The sequence below is a fragment of the Aulonocara sp. 'chitande type north' Nkhata Bay genome, linkage group LG23 (assembly GCF_057382095.1).
Source record: "Aulonocara sp. 'chitande type north' Nkhata Bay isolate Kocher_YH1m ecotype deep benthic linkage group LG23, A_spYH_male_GT1.1, whole genome shotgun sequence".
Taxonomy (NCBI): Eukaryota; Metazoa; Chordata; class Actinopteri; order Cichliformes; family Cichlidae; genus Aulonocara; species Aulonocara sp. 'chitande type north' Nkhata Bay.
Window position 1 is genome coordinate 4930541 of NC_141365.1, and position 13470 is coordinate 4944010.

A 13470-nucleotide genomic window follows, 5' to 3' on the forward strand; every position below is an offset into this window, starting at 1 on the left:
TTTCTGTCCTATTTTCTGTATCTGTGAACCAAAATGTCAGTCTGACTCTGTGTTAGTAACACGAGGATGTTGAGTTTTATCAGCGCCATGTTAATCAGTAATTAAGAGAAGCTGATTTTTTCTACCACTTGCAGTGGAGGTAGTGTTACAACATAACACACACTTTGTTTGAAGAAATATGCAATAAATATTTAACAAAAGCACAACTCTGTTGGTATCACACTTGCACTGCTTTAAAACTCTCACTGTTTTCATCTTCAGGAAATAGTCAAACCTCCTCCTAGCTACTGACAATTCTTCACACAGCAGCAACCAAAAACACACCTTCCTCACAGGAAGCGACGGTTTTGATCAGATCAGAAATGAGTTCAGTTGCCTTAGCAACTAACCAGCACACACACACACACACACACACACACACACACACACACACACACACACACACACACACACACACACACACAAAGAAAAGAAAAAAAAGCCACCCACTCACATTCAAGTTTTATGCTGTCAGAAGGAACCAAAATGGATGAGCTCGGTAAGAACTTTCTGTCATGTTTTACCTTCATGAATGTCCTCAAACTAATCGATGGTACAATTTAAACTGAGGTCGAAACTGTTAGCAAAATCAGGAGTTGGTGTGTTGACACCATGACATCAAGCACAGCCAGTGCTTATGGAGTATTACCACAGTCTTGTGTGTTCTCAGACTGATTTATACAGCAGACTCTAAGTACAATATGTAATGTACTCAATGATCCAGCTCATTAGAAGGAATTTTTATACCACTGTTCTTGTGTTTTACCTCTGATTCTAGGGCTCTACATGTAGCGATTCACTACAAATCAAATACAATGTAACATTTAGAATACAGTAGAATTTTACAAGTCTTAACGAAGTCGTTTAATTCGCATACTGGAAATGAAATAAGGGTGACGGTCAAAAGGTAAGACAAAAAAGAAAAATTCTTTTAATTTCACAATGTCAAAAAATATTTTTCTGAGGTGCGATGATGTTTGAAGATGATGATCTTTACTGACTTACTGACATTGAAAGTTAAAGTCATGTCTTTAACTTTTTAAAATGAACCTTTGTCTTTTTTGCTACTTCTGCTACTTCTATGTAAAATACTTACTCATACAAAGCTTCCCATTTCCCTAGATGTGTGGTTTGCCCTGTGTGAAGGAGTGTTGTATTTGTTGTAACAAATGTCACCAGATTCTTGCAACATTATCACAAGTTTCACTTCTGCAATGTGGTATGCCCTCACTTCCTGAGGAACGCAAGTTGCATGAGCAACCTTAGTCTGCTAGCATCTTGATCTGTGTATTGAAATCCACTGTAACTTACTTCATAGAAAATATTTCACTATACATAAATTATATGCATACAGTCTAACAGTTAACACCCACAAAGGACAATAAGTGTGAAAGAGCAATGTGTGCCGTACAAACGTTATGTAATATGAATATTTGGTTGCATGAGTATTTTTTCTGAGGTTTAAAGATTTATTGTGTGTGTTTCCTGCCGCAGATTTGCTGTTAGAGGAGCTGGCCCTGAATCCAGCGGGTTCAGACAGCGTCCCTGAGAAAAAGAGCAATGATGCAACAAAAAGAGAAGTAAAAAGACAAAACTCATTAATCATGAGCTTATCCTGTTTCTGCTTTATCCCCCATTTCATTTGTAGATGAACCTGGAATTCTAAAGAAAACAACTTAAAACCTAACATGTAATTTAATTTCTTTAAGTACAGAAACTTCAGTATATGTTGGTTGTGTTCGCAGGTGCCAAGTGAAGTTTGTGTTGGAACTACCAAAAATGGAAAAGTCTCAAACTCCTCAAATGTGTACAGGTGAAGTTCAAAGTTGAACCCGATTCATAGTGGTGCTGCATGAAGATCATTAGCTTAATAATTTAAATAATACATTTTAATTAATTTATGTATTTCTTTTTAACATTTTAATGCTAAGGTTTTTCTTTCATTCAGACCACACCCAAAAAGAGGAGAGCAAATACAATGAAAATGAAAGCATTGTTCTTCAGCATATTCTGGCCTTTATGTAGATGTGCTTTATTTTCTTAAGGTCTAAAAGGTTAAGAATTTCCAGTTATATTTTTGCTATGGTTCAGAAATGCAACCATTTCAATTATTAATGATGTTACAGGATGTCAGTTTTGCATTTTAAAACATTCGTGTTTTTCCTCTCTGGGATTTAGTGATGTTCCAACTCCTGTGCCAGCTTTTGTGGAACCTGACTCACCGACTCAGGAGCTGGACTCAATCTTGCAAGACCTGATGGGTCTAGCTGAAGGGGTTAGTACTACCCCAGTGCGGAAATACATATTTTATAAATATTGAAAGTAATCTGTGTTGCCCCTTTGAGCTTATTTATTTAAGTGTGAAGCCTGAAAAACTATGTCTATCTATTTTCAAACATTAGTAAAATGACATGGTTAACAACAGAGGGCAGCATTGTACTTATATCAGACTCAAGCTCTTGGACCAATAAGCATTTTGTTCTTAAACATTAAAAATACTCTGATTAAATATAAAATAAATATAATAGACAGCTAATATATTTTGAGGAAATATGTACATAAAACTGTTATTCCTACATTTTGTACCATAATTTAGGATCTAGAACCTCCAACTGACCCACCATCACTTACACAAAAAAAGCAAACAGAAGGTGGAAAACAGGCGAGCAGCAGCAGCAACACTCCAGCGGCTTCAGATGGAAAAGCCACAACGCAAAGAAAGAAAACGGATATGATAGATGACCTGCTGGGAGGGTTGAGCACTGACTTGGAGAAGATCGGTGTACGGACCACAGCCAAGGGCCACTGTGCTTCCTGCAACAAATGCATTGTAGGAAAGGTACAATCTGGACCTACAGGACACAAAGAAGAGAATTTGTCACACTGGTACCAAATTGTGGAAATTCAAACAAGATGAAAGAGATCAAAACCTCTTGTTCCCTCTTTCACTGACATTTCCTTTCTCCAGATGATCACAGCACTGGGTGAAGTGTGGCACCCCGAACACTTTGTGTGTACGGTGTGTAAGATGGAGCTGAGCACCACAGGCTTCTTTGAGAGAGACGGACGGCCGTACTGTGACAAAGACTACCATCAGCTCTTCTCACCACGCTGTGCCTATTGCAAGGGGCCTATTATGCAGGTGAGGACAACTGTATTCATATATAACCCTGCCTCTGCATAGAAAGTAAGATTAAAATAAAAATAGGTGTTAATATGATCTCCACTAAAGGATGAAATTTCATGTTTTAATGAATTCACTTTGGTGGAAAATGCACATAGAAAATGACCAAAATACCAATCTGGAACTCTCTGGTATCTAAATGTCACTCAAATTCAGCTGCGCTGTTGTTTGATTTAAGCTATAATTTGTTCTGTCATATAGTACATCAATTTATTTACACAATAATCTTTTGAAGATTGGATGATGACATACAGTAGTATGTAATCAATTTTTCTCAACATATCCCACATGTCATTCTAATAGAGAAAACACAAAACCATACTGGGATTCTGCTGCAGACCAAAGTCATTAATCAGAAACTAATGCAGCTTCTTCTATGTTCCACTTTGTGTGTTTCACAATTCACATTTTTGTGTTCCCTGACATTTGAACATGTGAGATGAGACAAACCTTACTAATCCTCAAAGGAAGTAAATTTATGATATATTTTGGGCTGCTTTAGAACATCGTGACAGCTCTGGACCAGACCTGGCACCCAGAGCACTTCTTCTGCGCACACTGCGGAGGCTTGTTTGGAACGGAAGGTGAGAGATTTGTGGATTATTTCTCTCCAATTGAAACCACAACTTTAGCAAATAACTCACTGCATCTTATGCCTATCCTAGGTTTCCTAGAGAAGGATGGGAAGCCATATTGTTGTAAGGACTTCTACTACCTCTTTGCTCCAAAGTGCTCAGGCTGTGGGGAGTCGGTGCGGGAGAATTACCTGACTGCAGCCAATGGCACCTGGCATCCAGAGTGCTTCGTCTGCGCAGTGAGCCTCTTACCTCAGACCACACACACAGCTCTGGCTTGCATACGAGCCTGAGAATAAATGAGAAAAGATACCCGCACGTTAGCTTTATTTGCAACATTTTGACCTCAACGCTGATGAAAACCATATGCCTGATGAATACTCTGCTGTTAGAAATGATGCAGATAAATCAAGGAAGTGTATTCCTCAGTGTGGGTATCTTTTACATTCTCTTCAAATCTATTTCTGTATGTAGCATCTGGTCAAAAATGGTTCAATGTGCAGCTCTGCTTTACTTAACATGTGCAAGTGTAAAACATAAAATGCCATCAGTAGTAAGAGACAAGCAGGAGCAACTGTAATATTAAGAATGTATTCATTGTTTTTCTGGCAGGTACTGAAATATGAGGTCCATAAACCTGACCATAAAACATATAAAGGGCATTTTATTTCTTAATACCTATCACTTAAAATTATAATTAACATATCTTAGTTAATCATTAATCACAAACACCAACTACAACTACTTATTTTATACAAACCAGTCATTATCAATAAGGTCAGTTGTACCTGCTACCTAATAACCTAAAACTAATTCCAGCAGGCTGAAGGTCAGACACTCCATAAAAAAGGATGACGTGGACACTCAAAGGTGGAGACTTTTTAATCAGCCTACTGATAAAAATAAATAAAACAGGTCATACAATTTAGGACCCTTGAACTTCCCCGCCACTTTTTCTGTTTCACAGCAACAGTAGAAACGTTTCCATACCATGAGTCATTTGCGTCCTGTAAGCCCCAGATGAAATTCCCCTGAAAGAGCAGTCATTAACACGGCTGTCACAGTGTTATTCTCATCACACATTTGCTAGTCATTAATTGCTTTATTTTGACTGTAATCTGTATGAAATCAGGCTAAAACTGTGACGCAACATCTATTGTTTTAGTCTGTTTTGTCACCAACACTGAGCAAACCAGCCCTTTGATGGACACAGATAACTCAGGTGTTCCAAGGCTTTGGAGCTGCTCATGCTGGTGCATAATAAATGGAACAGTGCCACTGGTGATGTTAAGAGTTACACCTGTGCTTTTACTGCTACAGTATGACAAGTCAAAGTGTCGGCCAAGAGAAACGACCATAATCAAATTCAGTGCTGTACATGTAGGTTCCAATTATGCTTTAGCGGTTATTAACAGATTGTTAAAAGAAACACAGTTGTAACACTCCTTTAGTTTTCATATTAAAGGTCCATGCCATGTGATTTTGTGGCGCCGTCACTTCATTATCTGGCTGTAACAGTCAACCATTTTCCAGGCGCTTGGTTTCCCTTCACATCGTAGACATTTAAAATGAATGATGGATTTAAAGTCTTTTACTTTCTCTCTAAAAGTTATCACTCTGCTGTATGTTAAGCAGTGTTGGGTATGACGTGTGGGTTGGGTTTGGCATCACTGTGTCTAATTGAAACTGTTATAGAAAAATCAAGAAAGTTTAACTGTTGGAAGTTTAAACTTCTTCCTCCATAACACCATGCCTAATTTTACATAACGTTCTATCCTCCCTACTGCCCCTCTTCCTCTACGCAGGACTGCCTGAAGCCCTTCACTGATGGAATTTTCATGGAGCTCAATGGTCGTCCCCTCTGCTCGCTTCACTTTCACTCCAGGCAAGGCACTGTGTGCGGTGGCTGCGGAAAGCCCATCATCGGCCGCTGCATCTCTGCGATGGATCGCAAGTTTCACCCCGAGCACTTTGTGTGTGCCTTTTGTCTGCGGCAGCTCAGCCAGGGCATCTTCAAGGAGCAGAAAGGGAAACCATACTGCTCAGCTTGCTTTGACAAACTCTTTGTCTGAGATTTGCACATGAGTAAGATGTAAATAATACAAAACAACAACAAAAACAACAAAACATTCAAATGCTACATTACTATCTTTGTTGAGTTTAGACTGTCTCGTCTGTGTATGAATGACAAAATAAAATGAAGCAATTGTACAGTCTCTACATTACAATTCATTGTTCTATTTGTATATACAAATTCTCAGTAGATCATATTTAAAAACCATTACGGTGAATTACATGATAAATAGCATGTAACCGTAAGAAAAACATACATTGATCATGGATTAAATGAAGGGAACATGCTAACATTGTTACATAATTAATTAGATGGTTATGAAAAATACAAATTTTCCCCATTATAACAATAAATGTGAGGACTGAATGGTTCTAAAAGGTGTATTGCTTGATGTAAAATTTATGGGATTTCATACATCATGATGACAAAATTTATAGGTGGAGTAAGAATAACACATGTGTGCTGTTTTAGTCCACGCTTTCCATTAAGCTACCCTTAGTTTGCCGTAAGACTTGGCAGTCCAGATATGCTCTCTCGCAGTATGGAACCATTTGTCAAGGTGTTTGTCTATGTGGCCTGATAGCTTGTATTGGCAGTAACTGGCACTGAATCGGCATGCCAGCCCGAGTTTCCCCTTACCCTGACTGACCACTTGGCCTCTGGCGTGCACTGAATTCAGACAACCTCTTCATTTTCCACACAGGCTCTTTTATAGCTGTGCACGGAAGATTAATAGAGGTGGTGAGGTTAACAAAGGTGGTTTGAGAAAGAGCTCCTTCACATCACTGCATCTCTTTAGAAACTCATTTTGACTGCTGAGGGATGACAAAACCACAAAGTGTTTTAATGCTTTTTAGGCTGTCGATGTATTTGAGCTCATTTTGTTATTGGCAGATGGTGCGGATGATACGTGACAGCGAAGCATTTGCAGCCCAGTTGGGATGTACTGTTGTTCTAATAGAAGACAGATTTCTTTCGTGTGAATATTGTAATCAGTTCTGCAGAATCACATCATGAGAAAGTTTGGACTAAGCTTTTGAATTCTCTATCACAACTTATGTATTTAAATATATTCACTTCTTCTTTGTCTGATTATTTTTTAGCCAAATTGCTTTTATCTGATATCAAAATTTTGCTGAATTTTTGACTGACGAATCAGTTAGCTAAATAAATTGAAGGCTAGTTTCTTCTAGTATGATGTATTACCAAACTTGCCAAAATGTTTTCACTGTTATTAACCCTAAAATAATGAGTTCAGTGTTATTGTCAGTGCCAAACTGTGTCTTATCTTATCAGTGATCTTCAGATGAACACTGGCTACTTTTCTAAGCTTTCTTAAGTTTTGCTTAAGCAAGCCACTTGTGCTTGCATGTGATGTCAGTGTGTGAGCGGGAATGGAGGTGTGCATTAATCATGCTGTCATCACTTTCAGACCAGGTCCCTTATGGCCTCTACAGAATATAGACCTTGCATCATGGAAGAACTGTGACTGTGTTATGTTCAGTCAAAATCCACAATTGTAAGTGTTTAGTAGTCCAACATTCCTCTGCCCAGATTGCTACCAAGGACTTACTCTAATGATTTTTAGAAATGCAAGAAGATGCCTGACACATTTGCTGCTGTGTTTCCAGCATGAGTCATGCACAGAACATCATCTTGGGATATGATCTGATTGAAGACCTTGGCATGTAAACTGTAAAATTTCACCCTGTCATATGATAGTATTACACATATCTCTTTCTGGATGAAGCACTTTTACAAATGATTGCTATTATTTGTGGACCTAACACTCACAAAACTGTGTTATGAATGGAAAAAACCCATAATTTAATGCTATATTTCCACTAATGGCTTCAAAGAACTAAATGTAAACTAACAGTTTAAATTAAGATTTGCAAAAAACACGTGAGCATTACTCACAGCTATCCAGTCTCAAAGCAGTGACTAAATAAAATCTGACATTCACAGAAATATATAGGCGTTATCGTATGCCTTCTACAATATTTTATGGAGGATAGGGAGGAAAAGTGCCCTTTGACACGTTTTAAAAAAAAGAGAAAACATGAAATGCAAGCAGGGGTCTTTTTTAAATGGTGGCTGAATAAAGCACACTCTGTGAAAAGAAGAGAGAGTGTAAGGCAGGTGACATTTACAGCAGTGAAACAGAGTACGGACGGTCTGGGAGCGCACTGGGCCATGAGATGGCAGCTAGAGCTCAATGGGGGACGGAAAAGGAGTGGGGAGTATATCGGGACATAATGGATACTGGTGCTGAGGGACACAGGGTGAGGAGGGCAGGGGTTGAGGAGTGTAGTTGTAAGAGTTTCCCTTGTGTGACACTGAAACTCAACACTCGCCTCCTCTCCTGTAAAATGACTGTGTCCGCTTGGCCACCCCTGATGGGGATGGAGGGGAGTCTTGTCCAGATCCATACAGCCCCACTGCAGGTCACACTTGGCTTGTCCTGCCATACCTAGTAAACCGAGAAACTTTGAACTCATAACTGTCAAACAGGACTTTGGCTCAGACCAGCACATTAATCAAGACATTTGCTTCTAGACACATCCATGAAAAACACCATCTTGAAACACCTCCGTTGCAGCTTTGTCCTGACATGGTGAAATTACAGCTTCAGTCCGAGCAGTAAAACGCAGACGGTTCAGGTTACTGCAACATCATTACCGGTACTGTCAATGCACAGCATATTTCTAATAAATGTAAACAAGTGATTGGATGTGTTAGGTATCTAGTTAATGAAGATAACACAAAGCAAATGACATCTAATTTAAAGTAACAAAACTTAAACTGAATGAATTTGTTACATCTTTGTTGGGATAATAGATAATTAGCATCAGTTTTACACTGCTAGCATTCTAGAACATATACAATTTGAGATATACACAGGTGAGATGGCAAAATTCAGTCAGGCCACAACTTTTCAAAACTTCTCTCTATTGCTGGCCATTCCAAAAATATATTCTCTCAGTAAACGAGAGCTTCATGTCTCTTTCTTATCATGCAAGAAATGCTCATTCATACATTATAGAACAGGAAAGCCTCCTGTTATTCTGATATAAAGACGTGTCATTAACCATCTACGTATACTGAGGATAATGCACGTCTCAAAAAACATTAGCGCCTGTTACCCTATGAAATGAAAGGGTTTCTGTGTAAGAGATTTACATGAATCCATTTTCAACAGCAGAGGAAAAGTGACAACTTCAACACCTCGGTAATTACTTCCACACAGAGAGAAGTTTAGCTGGAGTGCGGCTCTACTTTGGGTGTGTTTGTTTTGGCCTTCTGCTAACACAGGGTCACAGGTATCGCACCTGATTCATGACTGCCTCCTCTGTCCAAAGGGAACTTCTTGTTGTCCTTGGCTGAACACTGAGTTCCCCTCACTATCTCACACTCCCTCACACACCGGCAGACGTATAAATGCACACACACAAACCTCACAAACTTGTAAATACTATTTGGGGATTTTCTGTTCGTGCCATCTTGGATTTGGTTTACATAATCACATACACAGACATGCACAAAAACAACACATGAGTGGAAAAGGCTTTGGCCACATATTAGGAATAATTTAAAAAAAACTAAAAAACAACTTATGCACGCTCCCAAATCAGTTCAAACATGTGCGGACTCTTTGGGTTTGGTCAACAACATCACGCACAGATGCAAAACACATGCACATGCATAAATATATAAATGGCTTTTATTAGTTTGGTGTCTGTCTCTCAGTCTCTCTCTGCACAGCCTTCTTTTTTTTTGGTGACACAAAGCGTATCTGTGCGAACATCACTGCCCTCCCTGTGTGCTTGTAGATCCTTAACCAAGATAACTTTAGGTCTCCAGTTTTATGGATTAAATGGAGCCAGCTCCAGAGGTGGACTTAATGGGTGGTTCCCAAGACAACTTCACCTTCTTCTCCTGTTGCTTTGCTACACATCTTTGTCTCATCTCCCTCACATCTTCTGCCAAGTGTCTCAGCTGGACCTCCATGCTCAACAAGGAAGAGCTTGGAGAAAGAGAATGAGAAAGACAGCATGGTGCATTTTATCTGGATCCTAATAACTCCATGGATCAAACTGGCTGGGGTTATGAAAAAGATTTATAAGACAGTCAGTTCCTTCTGTATGCTAGACTTTAGTATCAAGAAGATAGATGGTTTCATTATGCTTGCTCATTGTGTCCATGTGTGGATTTACTGCACAGTGTGCCAGAACTTTACACTCTGTGATATTTTCAGGGAAACCTCTCTTGCAATCGATGGATCACTTAATTAAAGCCTTCTCGTAACTGTTAGAACATGCTTTGAATGGTGGTAAACCTGCAGTGATTTAGTTTAGTCTCACATGTCACTGTTTTTCCAAATATGGTCCAAAGGTAAAAATTAGGTAACACATCTCAGTCTCTGTTGGAGCTCCACAGGTGCCCTCTGTTGTTTGTATGAAAGATGCTTGATAGTTAGGGCCGGAGCTTTGGTTCTTTAAGTTGCAAGGGTAAGGCTTGAACCAGAGGTCAGACATTGAGCATAACAGTGGCTCTGATCCAAATCTGCCGCCTTTGTAGCAGCCACAGCATGGATCATTATAAGATTTGTTTTAAAGAGTGATGGTTAACCGCAATGCAGCCCTGTTGCCTAAGAGTTGAATGGTCTCCTGGGTTTAGACAAACTTGGAAACGTTTGTTTAGGGCTGGGAAGCCCCACCAGTGGAAGATCAGGGTTGGCTTGTTGATAAATCACAGCCGCTGTAGTAAGAGCCCAAAAGGCCAGCTTCTAGTCAAACTTCACACTAGCCCGCTTTGAAAATCAATCTGAAACTTTGTGGGAGCAAATACCATTTTAACCCTGGAAACACCAATAGGAGTTTACCACAAAATCATTAGCAGGTGTCTATTTTACAGCACCTCTGGTAAGTTTGACTGCATGTTAATTTAATTTGCACTGAGAGGATTTCGGTTTGCCCAGGTGACGGATAAATTAGCAGCTCACTCAAAAACTTTGGGCTGGTGGAGACATTTTTGTAACTGCTAATCCCCCAATGCTTTCTGTGACACCTTGTTCCCACTAAACCCATTAAGACGCAATCATAAGCCCTCATCTGAACCCAGGCTTAACCAACAGCTATGTGTTGATGGAGCTGGGGTTACTCCTTAGCATAAAAATGATTTAGTGCACAGTAATTCTAAACCACTGCATTGCTTTCACCAATAAAGATTTCTTCTCTCTGAGGGTATTCTGCACGTTTTAAAAATGGAATATTTAATTTTCAAAGAGCCGTTCTTTTTAAATGTGTTCATTGTTTAAACAAAATGCTGAAATCACTGAAACTAAAGAAATGCACAAGTGATTCAAATTCTTTTTGAAAAGAAAAACACTCTTCATTAGGTGTAAGTGTATGTTTTTGTGTTTTTTCTGTTTTTGTTTGAAAGTAAGTTATATTGTTAGGGGGAAAAATGTTGTTTACCCCTTTTAACTGTAGTATGTTATGTTTGACATCACAGTATATGAGAAGATGCACTAATGTTTCCTTTTTATTGAAAAAAAGTTTCTTTCTTTCCTTTATCAGATACTTACTCTCTCTCTCCCTCTCAGACTTTTTTTTTCTTTTGCATACTTCATAATCACATAGCAACCAACAAAGCCAAGACAAACAGGAACACACGGATTATTCAGTCATTTTTATCAACATCTTGTTCACTTTCCTTCCCCGAATGATGTCTGGCTTTGTAAATATTTCCACTAAACAGTTGAGTCTCCATCAGGGCTTACAGTGGGATTAGAGCTCAAATTACTGACTCTGTGGCTCATTTACTCTCCGAATCCACGGTTTTCAGAACAAAGTTGCATGTGGACATGTCCAGTGATATGATAATAGCATGAAATGAGAAACACATTTCTCTTTCCAGTGCCGCAGAAAGGCTTTTATGTGTAATGTTTGATGTTACAAGTTGTAACACATAGAGGATGTGAAAGGCAAGCGCAAGGACAAAAGTAAAGGTTTTCTGTGCTACGATATGAAACTGAGAGAAATCTAGGAAAAACAACAATTATTCGAGTCAAAATTTGTAATTAGCGTTCATAGTTTAGCTGTAACAAAATGTGCACAGCAGAAGTAGCAGTAGACCAACTTGGCATACTTTTCTTTAATTATCCTCCTGTTATCGTTACAGTTATGACTGCACTGTTTACCCAGCAATGACTCATCTTGCATCAGGTTCATGTCTTGTCAAAAAAGTGGTTAATTTACTGTGGCGACAACATCAGTTCGAACCACAAACAACACCAGGCTCATTTTGGTCACTGGTGTTGAAAAATGTTCTTGGCAGTGTTAATGAATAACTTAAACCTGCATCATTCTGTTATTGTTATCTTCCTGTTCTCTCTGCAAAGAGGAATGGATGGCAACAAGCCATGCCTCATTTATCTTCTGCGATATTATCACTGAATGCTGCTGCATACACACTGCTGTCGGACCATTCAAACACAGTGTTCCACAATCTTACTCAGGAAACGAGGGCGAGTAGCAAGATCATTTGTGTGATCATGCGGTTGCAATGTGGCATTACAGCATGAAGTTAAACCAAACCACAAACCATGTCAAACACGATTTCAAAGATGCAGTTATTTGCTCTAGTGGCAAAACCAGTATAAGCATTAATATAATAATGGTTTTATTTTCTACTTTATTTTTTAAAATGGTCTGAAATGTGAATGGGACATTTAGCAGGTAATAATTCATGACGCTTTGCTTGCCTTCACTTTCAGAGACCTCCCACTTCTGTTTCTATTTTCTGTTTCATGTCAGAGCCAGTTTGGCTGCTCTGTGAAGGTAATACAGGAGTCTATGGGAATATTCAAAATTCATTTTCCATCTTTTTTTGAACCAACTTCATCCATGTAATAGCTCTATTTTTGACCAAGAAGTTCTTTTGATTTTTGACCATTTTGAGCCAAATGTTTGACGCCATCGATGACTCAACTAGGTAAATGTAATTGTTCTTTTATTAGCACAGCAATTTTCAGCAAGACACAATTGAATGGGAGGTTCTCTATAGATTAACCAGCCTTTTAACATGATAAAATTACATTAGATAACACAGCTTGCAACTGAAATATGGAAATGATTGGCTAATCCAATTTAGTGTAATAGGAGGATGGAGTCCCTTCGTGTCCCTCCGGTGGGTGAGAGACCGGTTTCACCCTGGACAGGATGCAATCGATTGCGGGGCCAACACAGAACGATCAATTATCAGTTAACCTAACATGAAAATGGACTTGCACATTGAGAACATGAACGACCCCAACCAGCAGATTTGAACCTGCTGTAAGATGAATGTGCTGACCAGTGCACCACCTAATTTATTAAACCATCTGTTTTCAATTTCAAGTTACTTTTTAAGTAAATGCGTGAAATATATCCAAAAACAAAGAAGATTTCTCAGTGACCTCATATTGATCTTGTTGTCTGTTTACTAGTCAGACAAGGCTTCTGTCTTTAGAAGGTCATGCAAGAGGCAATAAAGATAAATACAGGAAGCTAGATTACCTCAATTTTTGTGCATCATTTGATTTGGCTGTAAGA

At 38.9% G+C, this 13470-nt stretch overlaps 1 protein-coding gene across 1 annotated transcript; it reads left to right on the forward strand.

The window, feature by feature from the left end:
* Positions 1-468: 468 nt before the first annotated feature.
* Positions 469-6946, forward strand: lpxn (leupaxin). The gene is made up of 9 exons (XM_086282594.1): positions 469-538; positions 1534-1619; positions 1785-1852; positions 2218-2314; positions 2636-2878; positions 3008-3181; positions 3726-3807; positions 3889-4037; positions 5604-6946. Exons 1-9 carry the CDS (start codon positions 505-507, stop codon positions 5868-5870), a joined length of 1200 nt encoding a protein of 399 aa, XP_086138720.1. The 5' UTR covers positions 469-504; the 3' UTR covers positions 5871-6946.
* The last annotated feature ends 6524 nt before the right edge of the window (positions 6947-13470 follow it).

Coding starts and splice junctions, on each gene's coding strand:
- lpxn (XM_086282594.1), top strand. CDS start 505: ATGCTGTCAGAAGGAACCAAAATGGATGAGCTCG. Junction 1,620..1,784: donor ATGATGCAACAAAAAGAGAA/GTAAAAAGACAA, acceptor TTGTGTTCGCAG/GTGCCAAGTGAAGTTTGTGT. Junction 2,315..2,635: donor TGATGGGTCTAGCTGAAGGG/GTTAGTACTACC, acceptor ACCATAATTTAG/GATCTAGAACCTCCAACTGA.